This window comes from Amia ocellicauda, chromosome 7, assembly GCF_036373705.1.
Source record: "Amia ocellicauda isolate fAmiCal2 chromosome 7, fAmiCal2.hap1, whole genome shotgun sequence".
NCBI lineage: Eukaryota > Metazoa > Chordata > Actinopteri > Amiiformes > Amiidae > Amia > Amia ocellicauda.
In genome coordinates, this window is record NC_089856.1 from 26519946 (window position 1) to 26543340 (window position 23395).

The following is a 23395-nucleotide window of genomic DNA, read 5'->3' on the forward strand; positions in this document are numbered from 1 at the left end:
AATAAACAATATAGCTAATGAGTAGATCTGTCAAACCCTCTGGTACATTTCACTGCACCACTTCTGTAACCTTGTGGACGACTCTCGGAAACGCCAGGAATATTGTTATCAATATAGCCATGTTTACCTCATTCTCTCAAAGGGTCAAGGCAATGGAAATCAAATGTTATGAGAACTGAGTGTCTCTGTCTGCTACCAACTTCTCAAGACGCAAAAAGAAAGGCAGATACACACAGGCCCTGTATGAGCCAAAAGGAATTAATTTGGATAAGTCCAATATAGTTGCTGAGCAATACTAGACATTTTTACAGTAGACAACTGCCATACACCCAGTATTCTTGCACTTTGTTTTGCACTTTTGTTGTAAGTCGCCCTGGATAAGGGCATCTGCCAAGAAATAAAAATAATAGTAATAATAATAATACAGGAGATATCTTGGTAAACACAATTCGTTGTTACAGTAATTAATACTACGCACATTGCAGGGATGCCATTAAAAGTATTTTGTGTATTGAAATCTAGCTCCGGCTCACATTCCACGACAGTATCTTTTAGTTTTCATATCTACAGTATATTGTCTCTTTAACCTTTGTTATGGAGCAAAAAACTTTAAAATCAACCTTGTTTTCTTGCCTTTGACACCGTTAATAATTTGGAGCATTATTCTTTTAACACCACATCTGCAATACAGTTGAAATCTTCCCAATAAAATATGAATACTGAAAACTGGCCATGGTGTGACCCATTTGAATCCACTTGTTACTCATAACTGAGTAATGTTGAGTAATGATGCAGGCACTGTCACAGTGATGCCTTCAACTTTTAACACAGAATTACCAGAAGCCACAAAAATCTAAAGATCTAATGCTTAAAGCAAAATAAAGGAAGCAATACTCTTAATCTCGATTTCACATATTGTGGAATTGTGCTGAACAGCCCATTTTTATATACAGACATGTTTTTTCCAAGCTTGGCAGAATAAAGGTAAATTAAAGGCCATCTGATCATAAAATAATTTGGACAAATAATCGGAAAGCAACACAAACATGAAATGGAAATATTATAAGGTATCTGTGAGCCCATAAGCTAAAAGATTTGCACTGGCCAGGGCTCTCTGTAACCCTCTAATGGTTTCTAGCATTCTGTAGCTAACAGCCTCAGGTTGGGGGCTTTGGCTTCCGAGTTGTTCTTGCTATAATGTTCTTAGTTCAACTTGAAGAGAAACATCTGTGCATTTTGAAGATGACCTATTCCCTGTGTGTTGGACTACCTCCAATAAACAGGTTTAAATCATCCCAACTCTCTACAGGTGTGACTCAGGCTGCTAGCAGTCAGCAGAATTTAATCCAAGGTAAAACCAAACAATTGGGGCTGTCTAAGGATGGTGAGTGGTGCCGTCTGTGGCTTGTGTACTGGAGGTGGTGTGGAGAACAAAAAAAAAGCTTGACAAGCACTGCCATCAGTGAGCTTTGGCTTTTGATGTTCTGCCATTATCAAAGTTAGCAAAGTTAAGCCAATATGCTGGCAAATTGCCGGCAACATTTGCCTGCTTTTTCCTGTTGCCCCCCATCACACTGGGTTAGAATGCCAGAAAATTGCCAGCAAGGACCCATTCACACAGAAAACAGACTGCCGACAAGAGCGCTGTGGCCATGGGGACGAAATGCTACAGAAGAGCAGAGCAGAGAGCAGACCCAGACCGACACTCTGAACGTGTCTGTACAAGTGCGATCATGTCCCCGTTTAAAGATATGGCAGTAGCAGTAAAATACTCAATGGATATTTAGGAGACGTCACACTACTGTGTAATTGTATATTTTTATATAGGCAAAACAATCACCATTCGGCATCACAACGCTGATTATAATATTCACAAATATAGTAGCCTATTGTTGTGTTCTGTATAACTGCATACAGTGTGTTTAAATAGACAGTTGGATGCGGTCACTATTCAGACTGTTGTCATACGATTATGAAAATGAATTGCTTTGCTGCTGAGATCTCTGCACATTCTGCACAATGTGAACACACCCATGTATTATTTGGTTGTATCAGAAGTAGTCAAATATGTTGGACTACATGTAGTAACTTTAAAACCGTCATTATTATTATAATGTATTTATTGGCAGACACCCTTATCCAGGGCGACTTACAAATAAGAGCAATACAAAGTGTAAAACTACAGTACAGGTCAAAGCATAATGCAATTTACAATTTATACACGTGTATAGGAAATATACAGTAAACAATACAATGTAGTCATGCATTTGTTATTGAATGCATTATGCTGCCATTTCTTATAGGCATTAATCATGTAAAATGTAAATATCTGGCGTTTTATTAATACAAAAGGAACCAAGCTCACTTGATTATTGCAATATGGTTGGAGTTCTGAGAAAACACGGAAGTGAATCACAAAAACAAACCCGAGTTACGAACTGAACTGAGCAAATGTGAATGGCGAGCACACTGATACATTGTTTCAAAGCAAATGAACCGAACCAGTTTCGTTTGAAACTAACCCAGTGTGAGGGGGTAGCACGTTTGCTTGTATAGAGATAATATATTTTGTATGATTTATTGGTACATAAAGTCTGACGTGTGACAGTAGTTAGCATTACATACACCAACATGTTGGTTCATCAATAACGCTCAGAATTGCTGTGACTATATTGTTTTCAACCTCCGCCATTTCTAACCCGGTCCATTTCTCGTTACGGTCACAAGTTCTTGTTCAAAGGTGGCTTAATCTTGTTGGGTTGTGGTTGCAAAAATGCGCCCTTATTCTGATTGGTTAGGCAGTTAGCTGACACACTGCGTCGACACGCAAGGACTTGACGGTGAATTTGCCGGCAATCATATTCCAGCTACATTCACACAGACACGTTGCCGGCAATTGTTTCAGTGTGAATGGGGTTTTTCAGTGACAGACCTAAAGAGTAAACCAAGCACTAATCATTTTTTATTATTATTATTTTTATTTCTTGGCAGACGCCCTTATCCAGGGCGACTTACAACATAAAAGTGCAAAAATACAGTTAAGTACAAGGCAATCATTACAAATTCCATTTAGATAAAACATAGCAATTCAGAATAATACATTTTACAAATTCCAATTTACAATTTACAAAAGTACAGTAGGTGAGGTCCTACATCCTGGACGGTGAAAGCTAAGTGCTGTCAAGATGTAGGGTCACAGTCAAGGGCTACGGGAAAGGGAGCAAGGAGGAAAACAATCAAGAACGCAAGAAGCATAATAAAAACTGTGAAGTGCTATCTAGCAGGGATAGAGGACTAATATTACAAGTACTGTCGGAAAAGATGCGTCTTGAGTAAGCGCCGGAATGAGGTCAAGAACTCTGCTGTTTTGACTTCGGTGGGCAGGTCATTCCACCATTTAGGGGCCAGGGATGAGAAGGAGCGGGCTCTGGAGGAAGGAGAGTGGAGAGGAGGTAGTGTTTTACATGTGTTCTTGGACTTAAAAGTAAACAAAACTGTGCCGAATTATTAGTTTTATACTTGGTGTACACATTTTCATTGTTCATTCTTTTTCGTAACGGCAAGTGAAATAAACCATGTTATTTTAGATTCTAATGCACTGCACTGTGACAAAATGTCCAAGTGTCAGAGACCTCTATGAATCTTCAAGTTGACGTAGTGATGCAGCTGTATTTTCCTCAAAACAGAGCCACTGGGAGAAGTCACTAAAATAGTTTCTCTGTATTCATATAGGGCTCTTGGGCTGCTTCCAGTAAAAGGTCACTGAGTTTTAATTGCTTTGGACCAGCTAGATCTTTAACTGCACTGTGGGAAATGAATAAGGAGAATTTGAAGAGGGTTTTACTGGATATCACGCACAGCCAAACCTGTGCTTGTTTTTTTTTTTTTTTGTTTGAATTTGTATTAGTATTTTCTTCAGAAAACTCACCACCCACTTTCTGTGAATCTGCATCATATGCAGGATTTGTAGATATCCAGCACATCACATTTAAAACTGAAGAGTTTAGAGTGAAAGTCTAGAGTTTGAAAGAAATCCTAAAAATGCATTTCAAAAGCCAGAGTCTTATCTTAATTTAATTTAAGATTAGGCTGTTTGGTTCCTGTCAGTTTTAGGTACTGCAAGTGCTCACCTTGAATTTGAATGCATCCGTATAATCTTTCCTGTAATTTCAATCATTAAGATATTTTAAAGGGCACAAATGGTCTATACTGTGAGCTGCTTTCGTAATTAACTCATTACAAATAGTTGTGCTCTATTTATTTCTACTATACTTGGAGATAAATGTATAGAATGGTTATGATTGTAAAGCTTTGTGATTTGTAGCTCAGCATATTGCCAGTTACTTTGGATATTATTTAAACTTTTCATACCTATTATAACCACACACACAAGTTAATATTTTTTTATGGGCCCTTACAGCTAACCTAGTGCTATATGTACAAACCGACTTTTGTTATTTCTTGTAGTGCGTCAATAAACTAACAGTTATAGCTGTGTTCTGATGGGCTGGGTGACCCTACAAATGCAGGGTGATTTTTCAAAGCTTTATATTCACAACCAAATGTTTATAAAATCCTGGGAAACAAATTAAATAACGTGTGCTTCAAGAAATTATGGGCAAGGGAAATGAAACCATATTGGTGTATTTACTACTTGAACTTTTCTTGTTTTTTTAGGAAATTAGTTGGAGTTTGTTTCGCTGTTAAAATGGCAAATATTGCAGCGGATCAATAGACTTTAGACTTTAAAAGTTGTCCTGTTGATCTCCCTCCCCGTATACACTCATCTGTCACTGAGCCATTATTGCTGAAATAATGCTGTAGAAATGTGCTGTGCTTTGTATTGCTTAGGTGTGGCTGTGTGGTCTGAATACCTTTGGCGCTCTCACTCTCTGCTTGTTGGTTGTGTGCATCTGTTCTGCATGGAGCAATAAACCGTTATTTTCATTAACAATCGTAGGTGTTTATGGCACCTTGGAAACATGAAGGCTAGTGCCAATGAAAGGACAACCTTTTAACAGTATGCAAGCTAGACAGTCAGGAAATCACACCGGTAAGCAAATACAACTAATGGAAAAAAAAATGAAAATGGTAAAAAAAAAGTGGCGTTAATTGAATAAAGAGCTACTCTTACTCCTTTTCTATAATGGAATATGAACTTATTGTGAGATTTTGCCCATTTTTATATTGGTGTGATTTTTGCTCTGTGTGATTTGGATCTGGATTCCAATTCGTACAGTTGTCAGACGTTTGGTGACTGTTGAGGAAATCTGGCGTACCTTGGATTTTTTCCCAGACGTCTAGTGAGATGCTTTCTCTTTTAACACAGATCTTATTTCATTCCATAACCATTCTGCAGCTTTGCTATTGCTCTTCTATTGCACTGATGAGTTTTGACTGTGTGGAATGTGTAATTTTGTTCACTATGCATGCATGCACTTCACTGGAAAACAGTATGCTTTTCCTAGCACCTGTTATGTAAAGGTTTCAGATCATCCAACAGGCTTCAGGTCCCCAGGCCAGTTCAGAATGATAGACAGAACATAGGAGGAATTGTTCAAAAGCAATCTGACCTTCTCATGCAGTTTATATTGTACTGAACAAAAATGAAAGTAAAGCGCATCATACCCCAGGGTTCGTGAAATATCTGAATCTAGAAAAAAAAAACAGAGCCAGAGAAAAACGCATTGACTTGCACCTTACAAAGTTATCGGTTTCTGTGTGAAGTTACAGTGAGAAGAGCTGTTTTAACACTTATGTTCTGCTTTCCTCTGTGGTGCTTCACTCAGAGTTGGGATCAACCAGGAGCCTGCAGACTGAAGTGGGAGAGCTGATTGGGAACACTAGATTCTGGCATGGCAAGGACTACTGCAACTTTGTCTTCAAGGACTGGGTCCAGTTGGACAAGCCGTTTGATGGTAGGCATCATTGTTTCATACTTCAAAACGTAAGAATAGTGTCTTTGTTGCCAAAAGTGGATAAATTGTATCTAGTGCACTAGTGTAAGCTCTTAAGTAGGGCTGCAGCTATCGTTTATTATGATAATCGATTATTCTATACATTAAACGATTGATTATTTGAATAATCACAACAATAAATTATCAATGATTTCTTATGGGGTCCTGGTGCCAGCATGGCATCCTATTCTGGAATTCGCTGTAACTCTGTAAATACAGGGCTCTGATTACTGAAAAAAATTCACAGCAGGGGTTTCCCTGAGGAGGACGAGACATTTTACAATACACTTACATAAGAGACATAAGAAAGTTTGCAAACGAGAAGAGGCCATTCAACCCATCGTGCTCGTTTGGTGTCCAACTGAGTGATCCAAGGATCCTATCCAGTCTGATTTTAAATGTTCCCAAATTTTCAGCTTCAACCACATCGCTGGGGAGTTTGTTCCAGATTGTAACAACTTTCTGTGTGAAGAAATGTCTCCTGTTTTCTGTTTTGAATGCCTTGAAGCCCAATTTTCATGTGTCCCTGCTGATCTGGAAAAGCTCCTCTGGTTTGATGTGCTTGATGCCTTTCATGATTTTGAAGACTTTAATCAAGTCCCCACGTAGTCTCCTCTGTTCCAGGGTGAAAAGGTTCAGTTCCTCAGTCTCTCAGTAGGACTTTCCCTTCAGACCTTGAATAAGTCTGGTTGCTCTCCTCTGAACTGCCTCTAGAGCAGCGATATCTGTCTTGAAATGTGGAGCCCAGAACTGTACACAGTATCCAGATGAGCTCTAATAGTGCATTGTACAGTCTTAACATTAACCACTTCAACTCCAGATGAAAAAACAAAACCTTCCCCAGGTACCACATTTTGAAAATAATGATAATGATTTAATGCCTGAAATTGCTTTAAAATGTAAATGTATGATGAATGAAATACAAAATAAATTACCAAATTGTTTTTCATTACCCCTTTATGTTCCTATGTACTACATATTCATGTTCAGTAAAGAGAGTACAAAGTTGTTTTCTTATGTTTGAACAAAGAAAACAATGCAAATGCATTTTTATATTATAATTTATAATAAATAATGAATTTTTATAATAAAAACAATACACTAAAATGAAAATAAAATTATTAAACAATACACTGGAACTCGTATGAATAAAATAATACACTGAAACGCTATAATAAACAATGAACCGTAATTATAAATTAAAACTAAATCTATATCAAAACCTGTGCCATCAGCGGGTTGTTCTGTGAAATGTCTTGAAATGTTCAATACATTAAGCTTGGAAGGACGATCTAGAAATGTGCTACAGGGCTCTGCGCAGCATTGTGATGGATCTGGTTGCCGCAAACGCTGCTTCATTGCCTGTATTCTGCACGGTTTTCTGAACGCATCTCGCCACAGCACTGTATAGCCCTTGCTAAAACTAAATAACTAAACTAAACAATTACAACTAATAATAATAAAACAAGCAATAATAATAATATAAAACTGTATTTATATACTTGTAAAAGTTGAATGAATTGCTGCAATAGACGGAAGACTTCTAGACGTGCACAGGTACATGGAGGCTCTACACAACATGCGATTGGATAAAAACATGGCATGATCGTGGTCCCCGGCTTTCAATTCACATTCTACAGGATCATCACTGGCTTTGGGAATGACATGAAACTACATGGTACTGAGGGTTTTCATGTGAAGTGCGTGCGTACATCATGGTATTGAAGTGGTTAAATGATCAGTCCTGTTGTCTTCCATGGCGCCCAGAGTCTACGTTTCAAAAGTCTATCTAAAATTTTACGTTAAATTTGACATGCCTGAAACACGCACATAATCCAGGCGTCTTCCATTGCGCCGTACGTACGCACAATATGCCACATGTCTATAGCATAACTTAAAAATGACTTCACACGTAAACCTGAGTTTCCCAGCTTAAATCAATTAATTTGTTCAATGCTGCGACTGTCGGTGCACAAGCATTGGCGAGAAAGCCAATTGATTTTAACTGGGGAAATTCTGGTGTGCTTGTATTCAAAAGTCACATTTAAGTTATTCTTTACATGAGGCAAATTGCATCTATGTGCACCACGATTCAAGATGGGTACAGGCTTACGTGCATGTTTAGCTATGTCTAATGTTGGATATAGACTTTTGCATATATTAGCATGAGAGAAAAGCTTACATCGGAGGCAAGCACAGTAAATGCAACACTTTCGTTAGCGCAATTTCATAATTAACATCACAGTTGCGCTATTACTAGCAACGTTGCAAAAACTTAGCGTGCGATTCGTTGCTCAAGCTTGTCGGATGTGCTCTTTTGGAAAGCTATTTCTGATTCACACAGTCCACAAAGCACCATACGGTTATCATTGTTTCTCTCTTACAAATACACTGCTCAAAAAAATTAAGGGAACACGTCAATTAAACTTCGGGGATATCAGTCTGTCCGGTTAGGAAGCCTAGCGATTGTGAATCAATTTCACCTGTTTTGGTGCTAATTAAAGTGACAACAGGTGCACTGCAGAGGCAACAGCAAGACAACCCCCAAAAAGGGAATGGTTTTGGAGGTGGTGGCCACAGACAATTGCTCTCTCTTTATCCTTCCTGACTGATTATTCTCTACTTTTGCATTTTGCTAGTGTCCTTGTCACTACTGGTAGCATGAGGCAGTACCTGTAGCCCATTCAGGTTGCACACGTAGTCCAGCTCTTCCAGGATGGCACATCCATACGTGCAGTCGTAAGAAGGTTTGCTGTGTCTCCCAGTGCAGTCAAGAGCATGTAGGAGATACCAAGAGACGGGCCATTACAGAAGGAGAGCTGGACAGGGCCGTAGAAGGGCATCAACCCAGCAGCAGGACTGGTATCTGCTCCTTTGTGCAAGGAGGAATAGGAGGAGCACTGCCAGAGCCCTACAAAATGACCTCCAGCGGGCTACTGGTGTGCATGTTTCTGACCAAACTGTCAGAAACAGCCTCCATGAGGGTGGCATGAGGGCCCGACATCCTCTAGTGGGACCTGTGCTCACAGCCCAGCACCGTGCAGCTTGATTGGCATTCGCCAAAGAATAGCAGAATTGGCAGGTCCGCCATTGGCGCCCTGTTCTCTTCGCAGATGAGAGCAGGTTCACACTGAGCACGTGACAGACATGATAAAGTCTGGAGACACCGTGGTGAACGTTATGCTGCCTGCAACATCATCCAGCATGAACGGTTTGGCGGTGGGTCAGTGATGGTCTGGGGAGGCATATCCATGGAGGGTCGCACAGACCTCCACGTGCTAGCCAACGGTACGCTGACTGCTGTAAGGTACCGGAATGAAATCCTCAGACCCATCACCAGACCTTACTCTGGTGCAGTGGGCCCTGGGTTCCTCCTGGTGCAGGACAATGCCTGGCCTCATGTGGCCAGAGTGTGTAGGCAGTTCCTGGATGACGAAAGCATTGATGCCATTGACTGGCCCTCACATTCCCCAGACCTGAATCCAACTGAGAACCTTTGGGACGTTATATATCGGTGCATCCGACACCGCCAAGTAGTGCCACAGACTGTCCAGGAGCTCGCTGATGCCCTGATCCAGGTCTGGGAGGAGATCCCCCAGGACACCATCCGCCGTCTCATCAGGAGCATGCCCAGACATTGTCGGTAGTGCATACAGGCATGTGGGGGCCATACACACTACTGAGTCACATTATGAGTTGCCGTAATGAAATTCATGCAAGTTGGAACAGCCTGTGATTTCAATTTGTTTACTTTGATTTTCCTTGTGAGTTTGAATCCAGCCTTCAATTGGTTGGTGATTTTGGTTTCCATTGACTGTTGTCACATCATTTTGTTCTCAACGAATTACACAATGTACAGTAAAGATTTTGATGTTTAATATATTTCGTTCATCGAGATCCGATGTGTGAGTTAAGTGTTCCCTTAATTTTTTTCAGCAATGTACTTCCATAGTTTTGATGCTTTTGCCCGAGTTTTGTATTGTGCTATAGGCTGGCTGTGACGTGCAGGTTCAGACATTTTCCCAGTAAGGTGCAAACAGGTGGATGACAAACCAATTGATGCATTACTGCCACCTACTGCTGTTTGGAATGAAACCGTTGTCCTCACACAGAGCTAGGAATACGTGCCAAGGATATTAGGTGAAAGGGCTCGGATCAAGGATATTAATAACAATGGTTAAGATAGAGCCAATGTAGTTAAATGACTATTCAACGGCTGAATAGAAGTCGATGCATTTTACTAGTCGAATAAATCGACTAATCGCTGCAGCCCTACTCTTAAGCAATGATGCTCATTCATGATACAGGAGAGCCACAGTTCTGCTGAAGACAAGGAAACAAGTGGTAATTTAGACAAGTTATGTCAATAATTGCTTCAATTAAGTAATTAAGAGCTCAGATTAAATAAAAAGCAGAAAATGCTGCACCTTTCCAGGACTGGGAGTGTATTTCATTGCTCTAAAGCAAAATAAAGGCTTTTTTGTTAATGGTAAGGTGGTTTTCTAAAGCTTTCTGGTTTGTTGTAATGGGCTTTCTCATATTTTCTTGGAAAATGTGACCATTCAATTTGCTTATGTAATTGTCTCGTGAGGCACAGAAGTTGCTTTGTGTTTTCCAGCCTAACTTTCTCTTGGCTTTACAGACTTCATCAACCGATATGACACTCCCAGAATGCCCTGGCATGATATTTCCTCAGTGGTTCATGGGAAAGCAGCCAGAGATGTGGCAAGACACTTCATACAGCGCTGGAACTTCACTAAAGTAAGACTACCACTGTGGAACTAGAACTTAGTCATTTTAATTTGTAAAAAAAAAACCTATAGCTTTAGTAAAAAGGACAATTAGTCTTGTTTATTACAGTATACAATGCGTTATGAAAGTTGGATTCTCTTATGAAGAGGAGGCATAATTGAAGTTTTTTTGTTGTTGTTGAGTCCAGTAGGTAAATGTGTATATTTGCCATTTCCATAACTTTTAACCCAAATAAAAAATGATCCCATGAAGGCAATACACTTTGATATATTTACATAACCTTGTCTAAAGTATTGTAAATGTATTGAGATTTGTATAATTCCATGAGATAAAAAGTAAAAAAAAACACAATTGGTTTTAGTTACAAGCTCAGATCAACCCTAGTCTTGGTTTATTCAAAGTTTTTTTTTTTATTAGGGTAGTCAAAGTGCTAGTGCTAATTATTTGAAACCAGCTGTTAATGTTCATATTAAATAATATAAGATTCTGCCTTGACAGATCATGAAGCCAAAATACAGATCTCTCTCGTACCCGTTCCTTTTGCCCAAGTCCCACACAACAGCTGACGATTTGAGTTTCCAGGTCCCAGATTGTGTGAAGACCAAAGTACAGGTATAGTAATAACGGTGCTTAAGTTGTAGAGGGGCATTCCCACCATTTCACTGCTTGATTACAAAAAGACATTTGTAATTGACATCTTTTATTTCCTTCCAGGTTTTGAGATCTGCGGCAGACTGGTCTGCTGGGATCAAGTACCATGAAGAGTCCATCCACAATGCCTATGTCCACACGATACAGAAAAGCCAGCACTACATCTACATTGAGGTAAGCCATCAGGACCCTCAGGGCAACACCAATCGGTCAAATAAAACTACAGCACAAAAATACTTAATTTGAATATAATTGTACTTATAATTAGTCACTTAACTGATGCTTATTTACAAAGTGACTCATAGAGCCTAGAAGGTAGAACTTTAGACCAACAGCTGCTGTAGTAACGTACACTAGAACATTTGAATTACATTGCAGAAGGAGGTTCAATAATGTGAACAATGTAGACCCAAGGCTTGAACTTGTCTTTCGTACTACCTTAACTAGTGGACATCCTAGCCTCCATCCATGTTCAGAAATGTGTATTTGTTGCTCTTTCAGAACCAGTTTTTCATTAGCTGTGCTGATAACAGATACGTTTTCAACAAGATCGGGGACACCATTGCAGAGAGGATCATCAGGGCTTACAAGTAATAGTTTTGTCTTTTGTTTCAATTTGTAACTTTTTCCATTCTCTTGTCCTAATCTAAACACAACAGATGCATATATATATGTATGCAATAGTGGAAGTATTCTCTTAAATATGGTTCAGAGGTGTACATGTATTTTTATAATATATTGTGTTCAGTAATGCCTACTATAATCTATTTCAAATATATTTTTCATAATCCATGGTGTGCAGTATTACTATTACAGATTGTTCTGGAAGTAGGTACTGGTCTTGATACCGATCTTTATCAGTGCTTGACTCAAATAAAAAACTGTAACTACAAATGCTTAAATCCTTGCATCCTAGGAGTCCTATAAACAGAAAAGTTATTGTAACTACTGTTGTGCAGTTGAGGAATTCTGAAAAATGACTTTATTAACAAAGTAATGAATTCATCCATATGGTACATATTTGTTTTCAAGCACAGTGCCAGCTAATAAAACAACTCCATGTGTGAGTTCATTATACTTCATTATGCTTCATTGCTGGCTTATAATTTACAATGTTTGAGGAACTGTTGCCTATGAAAAAAATTATCAAAAATGTAAATATTCACAAATTGTATATACATGAAAATGTGGTAGATGGCTTAATGTGCAGTTTTAGTTCTTGCCCAGAAACCCTGACAAGTGGGCAGACTTTGAACTGAAGACATTTCCTATATTTAAACAGGAATGACGGAAGCAGCTGTTTTCACTGCTTGATGTGAGATTGCTTTTTGGGGGTTAGGTCACTGCTGTTGCACACTGCCACTGTTTTCTGAAGTGTTAGCAGCCTATCGTTGCTGTCTTTTTAATGTAATTTGCCTGTGGTGACATGGTATTTGCATACCTTCATTTTGCCAGCAATGCAAACTAAATATAACTGTTGCTGGAAAGGCGATCTTGAATGTGCTGATTGAAAAGGGAATGACAACCTGTAACAAAGGGGAGAAGAAAATACACATTCAATAAAGTTTGACTGACGAGGTGCTAGACTTAGAAACTCAGATCCTCAGTTCTAACTGGCCAGACATGTTGATATACTCTATTTTTTAATTGACTTCCTGTTTTAATTGCAGGGAAAACAAGAAGTACCGTGTATATGTGGTGACTCCGCTGTTGCCTGGATTCGAAGGAGACATCAGCACTGGAGGGGGAAATGCCATCCAAGCCATCATGCACTTCAACTTCAGGTGACACCACAACCAAGCTGTGCAATCCAAATGTTTAAAAGCACAAGCAGAAACTTGGCCTGAATACCAGTGTTTTCACATCAACTTTGTATCTGATGACTTAGCACCCCACCCATGTACAAATACAATACAATTCAGTTCTCTTCGTTCCTTTTGTTTGTTTTTTTGTTCTCATATCCTGTGTTACTCAAAACATTACAAAGTTATTTTAAGGCTTTAGATCATTTACACACAAAGGCGTCCGTGTTCATCACAATCGAGCAGCATTGCTTTTGAGAGAGAAACCAATAGAACTCTTGTATAAATTTAGAGTAGATAAGCATTACAATTCTGAAAACAACATTTAATTTGCTCATCAGTTCAGCTGCCTACCTTCTTAACAGCACAGTGCAATCTTAAGCCCAAGTTCACTGTCAGGCCATCTCTGGAGCTCTCACTGATAACACTACAAGCTTAGAGGTGCCTGGTACAAAAAACAAAGAACTGTCACTCACTTTGCACTTTCTCAAAATAGAGCTAGTATCCTTTTTTTTTTTTTTTTTTTTTTTTTTTTTTTTTCGCTTGGCAGCAATCTTGAAAAAAATATTGTAAAATCAACCTGTTAACCTCTAAAACCGGTTTTCCAATTCAGTCTAGGTCTAACCTTTATACTATGTGGTAATGTAATGTTTTCTCGTATCAGGTGACAATACAGGTACGAATTAACTTTTGCTTAAAGATGCCTTAAAGGCAAACATGGTCCTCATTCAACTAGAATTGCTGCAGCAATTCTGAACATCTATCTGATTGGTTGCGGCTATTGGAGCTTACTTCAGTTACATTGGGCTAAAATATTTAATCTTTTGGTTTGTTATGTAAGGTCAAAGAAAAGGGACAGGACTGAAATGTTTTGATAGTGGTTCTGTTAGTACTCAAAAGCATTGGGAAGGTGTAGTTTAAACCAAATTAGACATGTTCCATCCTTCTGCTTTGTATACATGCCTTATACGAGCCTTCGTTAGTTTGTACCACCTAGTTACAAAACAGCTGAAACCTAAGCACAGAAAAGATACTGTATATTGGGAAGCTTTGACTTGAGAAATATGGAAGCTATACCTACAAAACAAAACCTTAATCAAATTGTGCTAATACTGTATTTAGAAGGAATGAAAGGAGCACATTTCATAAAGGCAAGAGCAGCAAGATTTGTGGTCTGTGTGACACAAGAAAGTGGCTGTTTGAAAATGTGTTGCCTTGCAATCCAGTCATTCAGAGGGAATTATTTTATAATTACATCTTAAAGATAAAGGCAAACCTGATAAGCTATGAAAATTGAAAAAAAAAATAATGTATTTTTGTCTTGAAATGGGGACTTTGTGCAGCCTGCTATTGTTTGATTTCAGCAAAATCTTTTTAACAGTAGTATTTTTGGTTGAAAATAAGGATAGGTTGCTGTAAGAAGTGTCAGTTGAGCCCTAAGGCATTTTCTTTAGTTGTATTTTTGGTGTTATTTAAGTAATTTTAAGTTAAACATCACATTAATAACTTTCACTTAATGCAATACTATTTATCAATCTCTTTTATTCCAGAACTATGATAAGGGGGGAGAATTCCATCATTTCCCAGGTGAAAAAGGAAAGTAAGTACATTTTCAGTGCCTGCAAAATATCCAAGTAAAGCAAATAATGCATTTCAGAGGGGTATATGCTCTTCCATGCGATAGTGAATTGCCTTCCTCATTTTATTCTCCTTCAGAATAAATGTGCCACCTGCCGTGTTCCAGCTATTCAGTATTCATCTGCATTTTCTTATTAATATGGGGATGGAAATAAGACTCCCTCTGTATAGCAGTTTGATCCAGATCATGTATTGCAAGCTGAAGTCTTGTATATAGGAGGAAGCAGGAATGGGAGATATCCATTTATCTGTTTGAGCTTCATTGCTGTCTACCTTATTGAAAGTTTATCATTTGCATGGTGATTTGGGTGTTTTCCCATGGCTATACCATGCATCTGCTTTGCATTGCAAAGAAAGAACTGTGTGACATTTTCATGGAATGTTAAACTGCCCAGATTTCTATGACAGACATACTCTAGAAATGAAGCAAGCATGAATCAGCCTTGTTACGTGTAGTAACTTTGCTGAATGGCATTTAGGTCATGGTTTGCTATTGATACCTCTTCATACTTTGCCATGATTTAGCTTTCCTATACTGTGGTTTTACCTTGGTATACTAGAGTAAATGTACACAACAAAATGTAGTAAAACTGCCTAATCATATATATTGCTGAGAAACTGTCTTGTAAGACAATTAAATGTAACTTTATGAACATATTGAATTTATCTATATGAAAAGAACAATAATACAAATATAATACAATCATTGAAAAAGACATGGCTGTTGCAGTTGATTCTCCTGGACCACCTCTGGTTTGTGATTTTCATTGATGCAGACAATCACTTTATTAAATCTGATGTGATACAGCTCTGAAGATGATTGCAGTCAATCATACAGTCAGGAGAGTACTTACTATTCAGTGCTGCACCCCCTTTCCAAGTCCCTCACATAATGAATCTGCTAAACACAACTTCATATCCTCCATGCTTCAGCTGTTTAGCGGTCTTTGGGCATCAATCTCACAAATGGCAGATCAACCTAATGCAAATACAGTAGCACTGAAAATATATGAAAAATATGGAAGACGGGCACAACCAACATTTCCATTTACCTAGATGAATGTGAAGGTGCAATTCATGTTTATTCTCCTTCATTTTGCCCGTTTTAGCCGGTTGTAAATGCATCACATATCCAATGCTATGCCTGTTATCACATCTTTATTACGTCTTATGATTTACAGTGGCTAAGATATGATATGACATTATGATTTTGCATGTCCAAGCAATTGATCTTGAGAGTGTGTTTACAAAGCAATGAGAGTTATGTCTTTATCTTTCCGTGAAGAAATGTGCTGAAAACAAGATGGTGTAGATATATTCCCCACCCTGCTTTTGGTGTCCTCTTCATTTTACTTTCGCCACACCATTCTTTGTATAGTGTTCCGAGACATTTAAAAAAACTATTCATAGCCTATGAGGGAAAGCTTACTGTTATCCTTCAATATTATAAACCTTTTTCTTATACTTTTTCTTTTTCCTCAAGCTACAGCAGCCATCATGACACTCATTCTTTTCATTTTCATAGTATTCAAATCATTTGTCTAGAATGAATTCTACTGGTCCTCTAGCATCCCTAGCTGTAGAAACCCAGTAGAAAGACATCAGGTATTCATTCAGAACTGTGCTCCCCAGCCCTGGTCCAAGATCTTTATTATTCTTGGTCCAGGAGAGCTCTGATCCACTTTGATTTATAGTTAAATCAATGATGTCTAAAAGTACAAAAGATGGGAACACTTGATAGTACTATAATGATTAAATTGTTCCATGAAGGGAACTGTGGTCCTTGAGAGCTGAAGGGCATTCAGGTGTTTTTTTTGTTGTTGTTTTTCCTCTCCCTCTCAATTTTCTCTAATTGACTGATTATTGCTTCAGTGATCAAAGTGAAATATTTGTATATGTAAGATAATGTAAGGGTTACTTTTCAAAAATGCTGAATTGGGGCTCTCGGACCAGTATTGGATGGTGCCTAGCCTAGAATATGTCTGAGCCTATGAATAGTGTCTATGAAAATGTCTGTTTTGTTTCAAGCAGATACCAAACCAGTTTGTTGATGGCTGTTGTGTTTTTGGATATATAGTGGGGGACCAGTGGATTAACTACATCTCATTCTGTGGGCTGAGGACTCACGCTGAGCTGGGGGGAAGGCTGGTGACTGAGCTTATCTACATCCACAGCAAGATGCTGATCGCCGACGACAACACTATCATTATCGGTGAGTGAGCTAGCTGGCTGGCTAAGTCACAGGAGAGCGCCCAGGGAATTTCAGATACCGGCAGCAAAACAGGTCCTCTCGGCACAGAGTTGACTGCTTCGTTATCTGCTCTTTGTCATGAGATTACTTTTTTTCCTATACCACTGATTTTTGTATTGACTGCTTGAGAGCGAGCGAGAGAGAGAGAGAGAGAGAGAGAAGCTTTGCGATGGCTTTTCACTTGTTTATGCAGGTATCAGTTTTTAGAATCTAATTTTAGGGTCTGAAGGTTAACAAGGGGAGCCCATCTGCTTTTCTCTAGCAATAATTTAAACTTGATCTTTTTGAAGACTTCATTGGAGTGTTTGAACTCAAGGGTCAACAATGTGTTTCTGAGCAAAGTATCAGATGCTGACATCGGATACATACACTGACGAAGGTACTCTACTCCTTTATGTAAGAGAGACCTTACTGAGTTGCATTATATAACCTGTAGGGTTAACAAAGCTGTAAAAATCTGCATACAGCCCAGGTCAACTGCCTAAACATTGGGCAGGGAGCCTTGAACTGTAATTCCCACAATGCCTGCAACAACATAAATTAGATAGGGCCCCACTCATATAGCTTAATTATAGCACTGCTTAGCGCCCCCTTCTGATGATGAACTGTACATGTCTTACTTTAGCTTTTGCAATTTGCATACTGTACTTTTGTTGACATCAGCAACCAAGGAGCATGTGTTAAGCCTGACATCTGTTCGATCTCTTTTCTTTATACAGGTGACTGCAAGAACAATACTAGGGAATGATTTTAAAGTGATCAGACGGATCAAAATAACAAAAAAATCATGCATGCCTAGCAGTGTGAATCTTATTTTGAAGGTGCATTTCCTGTTGGATGTGTAGTGCTTTTTGTACAAGAACACATGCCTAGTTTATAAGGGGTGATGGTTACATCTAGCTTAAGATGATGTCAGATTTAGGAGTAGCTTACTTTGTTGTCTTGGAAACGCATCCTGCCATTTCTTTGTCATACTTCAAACCGTTTGTGATGCGTGGCGTTTCAAGCAGTCCACAGAATGCACTGCACAGTGGCAAATAAGCATGCAGTTGTTCTGTTACTAATAAGGCATTGCCAGCTGTGCCATCTGAGCTGATGTAATTGTAGTCTTGAATACAACCATGAACAAGTCTCTTACAGAGCACTTGGCTTCGTCATATAAATGAGCTCCACCGATCGTTGAATGAAACCTTCAAAATGTCTTTTAAAATAAAGTGTGGGGTAATTGCAAAGCAATGCCTATAACCACTAAAACAAAATCTGACTTAAGGGGAATCTTCAAGCATGTCTAGGACAAGGTTAACCCATATTAATTAATTGGAGAGCATATGTTTTTAAGGATCCATTTCCCGTGTCCTGAATCAAATCGGAAGAGGTCTCTTATGTGAAACCCTTGCAGGTTATTGATTTATCCTTCTGCTAAAAAAGCAAATCGTTAGCAGAAAATAAAGTCCTGCTTTACTAGAACAGCTACTTTAATTGCAAATAGTTGACTTTATTAGGTTTCTGCTATGGCTCGGCCATGTCCTCCTCCAGCCATGTGTGCTTCCTCCCTGCTGCCGCATTCATGTTGGCAACAAGAACACTCTGTTGCACTTGGGTGTCTTTGTACTGATTGTCTGTTTGCACGGGAGTGTTCCAACAACAGAGGAGAAGCTTTTATTGTAGGGAATCACTAGCCTGTACCAGTCGGTGTACCACTCAGTGTCACATTCAGTGCAGGCATGGACTTGTCACTGCAATACACCAGCTCATAAAGGTTATGTAATAGCATTTATTGCCAGCAATATAATCTGGGCCTGCCCCCTATAGGGACCTTCTCTTTTTCTGTAAGGGCAATTATCAAATGTTACTTGTTTCACCCTTGTCCCTCCTGCCCTTTCAGGCTCGGCAAACATCAATGATCGTAGCATGCTGGGAAAGCGTGACAGTGAGGTGGCAGTTATTATTGAAGATACAGAGACTGTGCCCTCACTGATGGATGGACAGCCATATGAGGCAGGGAAGTTTGGCCTGCAACTGCGACTGGAATGCTTCAAGTGAGTCCTGTGTAGTTTCTTCTTTCAGTCTAATATACAACTCAATGTTAAGTGGTCTCTTAATTGTTTCCAGAGCTGTATGTGATGTTTTAAATCAATAAAATTTGTATTGTTCATTTGGCTGATGTGTGTCTGTTTTTGTATCAGGTTGATTCTGGGGGGCTTTTCGGATCCCACCATCGATGTGACCGATCCGATCAGTGAGCGTTTCTACAAGGATGTGTGGATGGCGACTTCTGCTCGGAACGCAACCATCTATGAAAAGGTAGTGCAAAGATGCCTGATTGGCTCAAGACGCTTAACCCAGCTCCTTTGCAAAGTGGGAACTGAGCGTTGCCTAGTTCGACCACACATCCCTCCCTGACCATTGGCATTTTATAATAGTAAAATAAATAAAGTATAGCCAATTATTAAATCACTTCAGCAGATGACACAGCATTAGCTCTTTAATTCCTAACACTGTATAGACAGATTGGATGCTGTATTTTCCTCCTGATGAAACTTGATAAACCTGGACTTTCATTGTTTCAAAACCAATCAAGAGCTGACATGTCTAGTAAAGCAGCTCCTGGCAGCCTTTCCCTGAAACAGCCCTGCAGTGCGCTGTGTACTGCTAACAAGGTCAGCAGGTAGACATTAATTTGGAGCAAACAATATTAATTTTTTTACCAATGGAAAGGGGAAATATTCTCTCAGAGTTACTTAAAAATTACCCTTGAATGTTAGAACTGTTAGAATGAGTTAATTGACTTAAAGCTAGCTCGTGCTGATTTTTTCAGAAATGTACAATGACTTTAGTTTACTACACCTTGCAGCTTTAGCTCATAATTTATGCTTTTTTTTTTTTTACTTTTCTCTGGTTTTGCCAGGTTTTCCGTTGCCTGCCCTCCAGCGTTGTTAGGAACAATACTGAGCTGCGGGAATTCCTCCAGAAGCCTGGCATGGGGACAGAAGACCCTGCACGAGCTTATGAGGAGCTGAAGAAGATCCGGGGCTTCCTAGTGCAGTTCCCCCTCGACTTCCTGTCTGAGGAGAATCTTATGCCTTCAGTCGGGACAAAGGAGGCTATGGTCCCCACAGAAACCTGGACTTGATCTGGACCTCGCTCATTGCTAGCAAGTCCTCCACCCCACTGACTAGAACTGCTGCACATAACTGCCAGTCCGGGAATGATGCTAATTCTTACCTGTAAAAAATAAAAAATATTTAAATACATTTATTTGAATGTACAGACACCAGACAACCTAAAGTGAGGAGCTTTTTTCCATTGAAGAGGACAACAAAGAAATGGAACTGTAGTTCTCATTCTCATATACTGTATCTAATGAGGGAATAATTATTAACCATTATCTATTAAGTCTGTCAACTGGCACTCTTCTGATTTATTTTGTATTTTATTAACTTGTCTTTTTATATGTTGGAATATAACACTAGATTTTTTTATTTATTTTTTGCCTGTAAGAAGATGCACCATGCTGAATTGTAATCCTTTGTTCCATGACCATGTGTAATGAGGGAAAGGGCACTTTTTCAATTCAGGTATCTTTCGGGAAGAAATGTTGAATGTCAAGTATTGCATGAAATCTGATCATTTGTGGAAATGTTCCTTTATTTGTTTTTCTTGTTCGTTTTCCCATGTTGGAATCATTTTCTTGAAGATCACAAGGCTTTTCTAAAAAATAAGTACACAGGACAGTATTTATTACCAGAGCCTGTTTCACTGGACAAATGTATAAGACAAATAGTTGAACATAGATTTCCCATATTTTTCAGGCAGTGGATTTAGCTCAAACAAATTTCCCTTATTGAAGACAATTTACATTTTTCTTTAATGCTGTTTGTGCCTTATTGTCTGGGAAAGCTAAAACTGAAGGTTTACAAATGTCTTTCAGTGTGTCTACTACAAGGCCATCGGAAGACAATCTCTAACCACTGTTCTGTGGACACTCACAAATGAGCTTGAAGTATCGATATGCAGTAATGCCATTCATTTGCAAATCATTCCGAGAAATGTTCATCCACTTTTCCCACCTCCCCCCGCTTTAATACCACCATGGCATTTTCCAAGTTTGATTTGTATATGTTGAATGTTGAGCTGTAGGTTAAAAGCAACATTCATCCTTCCTGACATTGCTCTTTAATACTGGGACACACTAACCCATAAAATGTATTTGAATGAGCAGCACACCTATTTACAAGATTAGTTGGATTATAGGATGGTATTAATGTACATACTGTAGAAATCTGTTTGTGTATGTGTAGCATAATTGAATGAAGAACTACATTAATCCCTGTGGCAGTCTTAACTCGGTTAAATTAACTGGAATATAGGATAAAAAAATATATCCCTGATTTAATAGGGTTTTGTGAATATTTATATTGTTTTAAGGAAGCAAGGTATGAATAGTTCAAACCACAATTGTAAGTTATAGAAGTATAAATTAAAACCTATTTGTAGATGAAACGGTCTGTTTTTTGCCTATGATAAGTTTAATTTTAAAGTTTCAAGCTTTCAAACTTAATATTAGCAGAAAAGTATCGGCACAAGCAACAAAAGTAGTTGTGTCAGTTTAAGGAAAGACTTGTATTCACTATATGTGCTGAATCTGATCAACACTTTACTGGTTGGGAGAAACATTTATTGGTTGAGGTATCCTAATGGAGATAAGTTAGAAGGATGATGAAGGTTGTTTGTATTACCTGAGAGGAATTGCTATGCTGTTCTATCAATCCTCAATTTTCCTCTTACGCAGACAATTTAAGGGCTTGAGCATTCCTTTTCCTCGTTTTTGTCTTTCCATGTTTCATGCGTTGCATTATTAGTTTCCCATAAATTGCATTTTTGCACAGTGCATCTAGTCTTTAGGAAATTGAAAGAGTTTAATGTAATGATCACGTTTAACTGAAATATAAACTTGTGAATCTTGCAACTTTATTAATGTAAAGCTGTAACTGAAATGTTAAAAGCATTTTAAGACCCTGTTGTAAGATTTAACTACACATAGTATTGATCTGTCTATGATCTGTAACCATTTTTCTTGTGACATTTTGCTTAAGAAAAAATCTGTCTGACAATCTGTTGAATGTCACCCTCACCTATGGTAAATTAACATTTCCTGGAGTCATGATAGCTTTGTCACTTATGGAAGAAGTTTAATGTCATATTTTGTGATACAACTACAGCCGACTGTCATCAAGGACCTGCCATTTCCAATTAATGGTTTGGTCAGTTGTAGTTGACAGGGCATTGTGTTATTCTCAGTTCAGTAGTTCTGATGTAATTTGAAATGCCTTGCTTATTTGTATTTGTATTGTAAGAGCTAGAACACACTTGATATCTCACCAGGAAAAGATAAACTGGGTAACTAGCATGAAATTCCATTAAACAGTAAGTGACCCAGTTTGGCACCATCTTACCTGACTCTGTACGCCTTCTGTGAAGGGCTAATAGCTGTGTGTATCTAAAAGACTATAAAAATATATATACATTACATTTTCTAAAGAAAGAAATTGATACTTTTAAATCACATTGTTCCTAAAATGAAGCATTGTTGTATATCATGAGTTCTTTTTGTCTGTTTTTATTTTGTACTTTATGTAAAGTATAAGCCTGACTAGACATAGTGCTTGTGCTACTACATGGGTCATTAAGGACACAGTATCCAAGTCTGCCAATGTTATCGTACAACCAGAAGAACAATCAAGTGCCACAGGAAGAGGGATGAACTCATGGCCCAATGGTTATTCATCTGCCAGTAAACCATGAAGGTGCCTTTTAAAATCTTTATACTGTTTGTCGTCGTCGTCCCCCATCGCAGAAGCATAGATCCATTGAAAAGACTTGCAAGTTTCTTTGTAACTAGTGTATCTTATTAATTTTGAAAAAAGTCTGACTTTCCTGGAGAAGTGCAATACAGCTACACAAAATGAATACCCTGCAAGCTTCATTACAGATGACTTTAAGCTATGGTTATAAGTAATCCTTTTTTTATATTTTAGATTTTGAACCTTAACTAAGCGTGAATGTAATATGACCGTAGGAGAAGCTTTAGAATCGGATACACAAGAGTTAAAAAAACAATACATTTAAATTAAATTTGAAAAGCACTCTGGCCTGCTTTAGCTCTTCAGATAGGCTTCTGAAATGTTTTTCTCACATTTTATCAATTAAAATTGTATGTTTAAACCACAAATGTGTGGCACAGAAGGTAGCATGGCCATAATTATCCAGACTTTCACTAAATAGGCACTGTCAGACATTACAGATACAAATTAGGCTTATCCGGCACTTGCCTTTTCAAACTG

At 38.5% G+C, this 23395-nt stretch overlaps 1 protein-coding gene across 2 annotated transcripts in view; it reads left to right on the forward strand.

Moving 5' to 3' along the window:
* Positions 1 to 22654, forward strand: part of LOC136753088 (phospholipase D1) — a 62035-nt gene extending 39381 nt beyond the window's left edge. For both annotated transcript variants that reach the window (XM_066708916.1, XM_066708915.1), the window contains exons 16-26: positions 5790 to 5918; positions 10600 to 10718; positions 11208 to 11321; positions 11424 to 11534; positions 11862 to 11950; positions 13031 to 13144; positions 14713 to 14762; positions 16878 to 17012; positions 18937 to 19090; positions 19238 to 19355; positions 19960 to 22654. In XM_066708916.1, the coding sequence (XP_066565013.1) occupies positions 5790 to 5918; positions 10600 to 10718; positions 11208 to 11321; positions 11424 to 11534; positions 11862 to 11950; positions 13031 to 13144; positions 14713 to 14762; positions 16878 to 17012; positions 18937 to 19090; positions 19238 to 19355; positions 19960 to 20184 (1358 nt within the window). In that variant the 3' untranslated portion in view covers positions 20185 to 22654. The remainder of the gene's footprint in view (positions 1 to 5789; positions 5919 to 10599; positions 10719 to 11207; positions 11322 to 11423; positions 11535 to 11861; positions 11951 to 13030; positions 13145 to 14712; positions 14763 to 16877; positions 17013 to 18936; positions 19091 to 19237; positions 19356 to 19959) is intronic.
* The last annotated feature ends 741 nt before the right edge of the window (positions 22655 to 23395 follow it).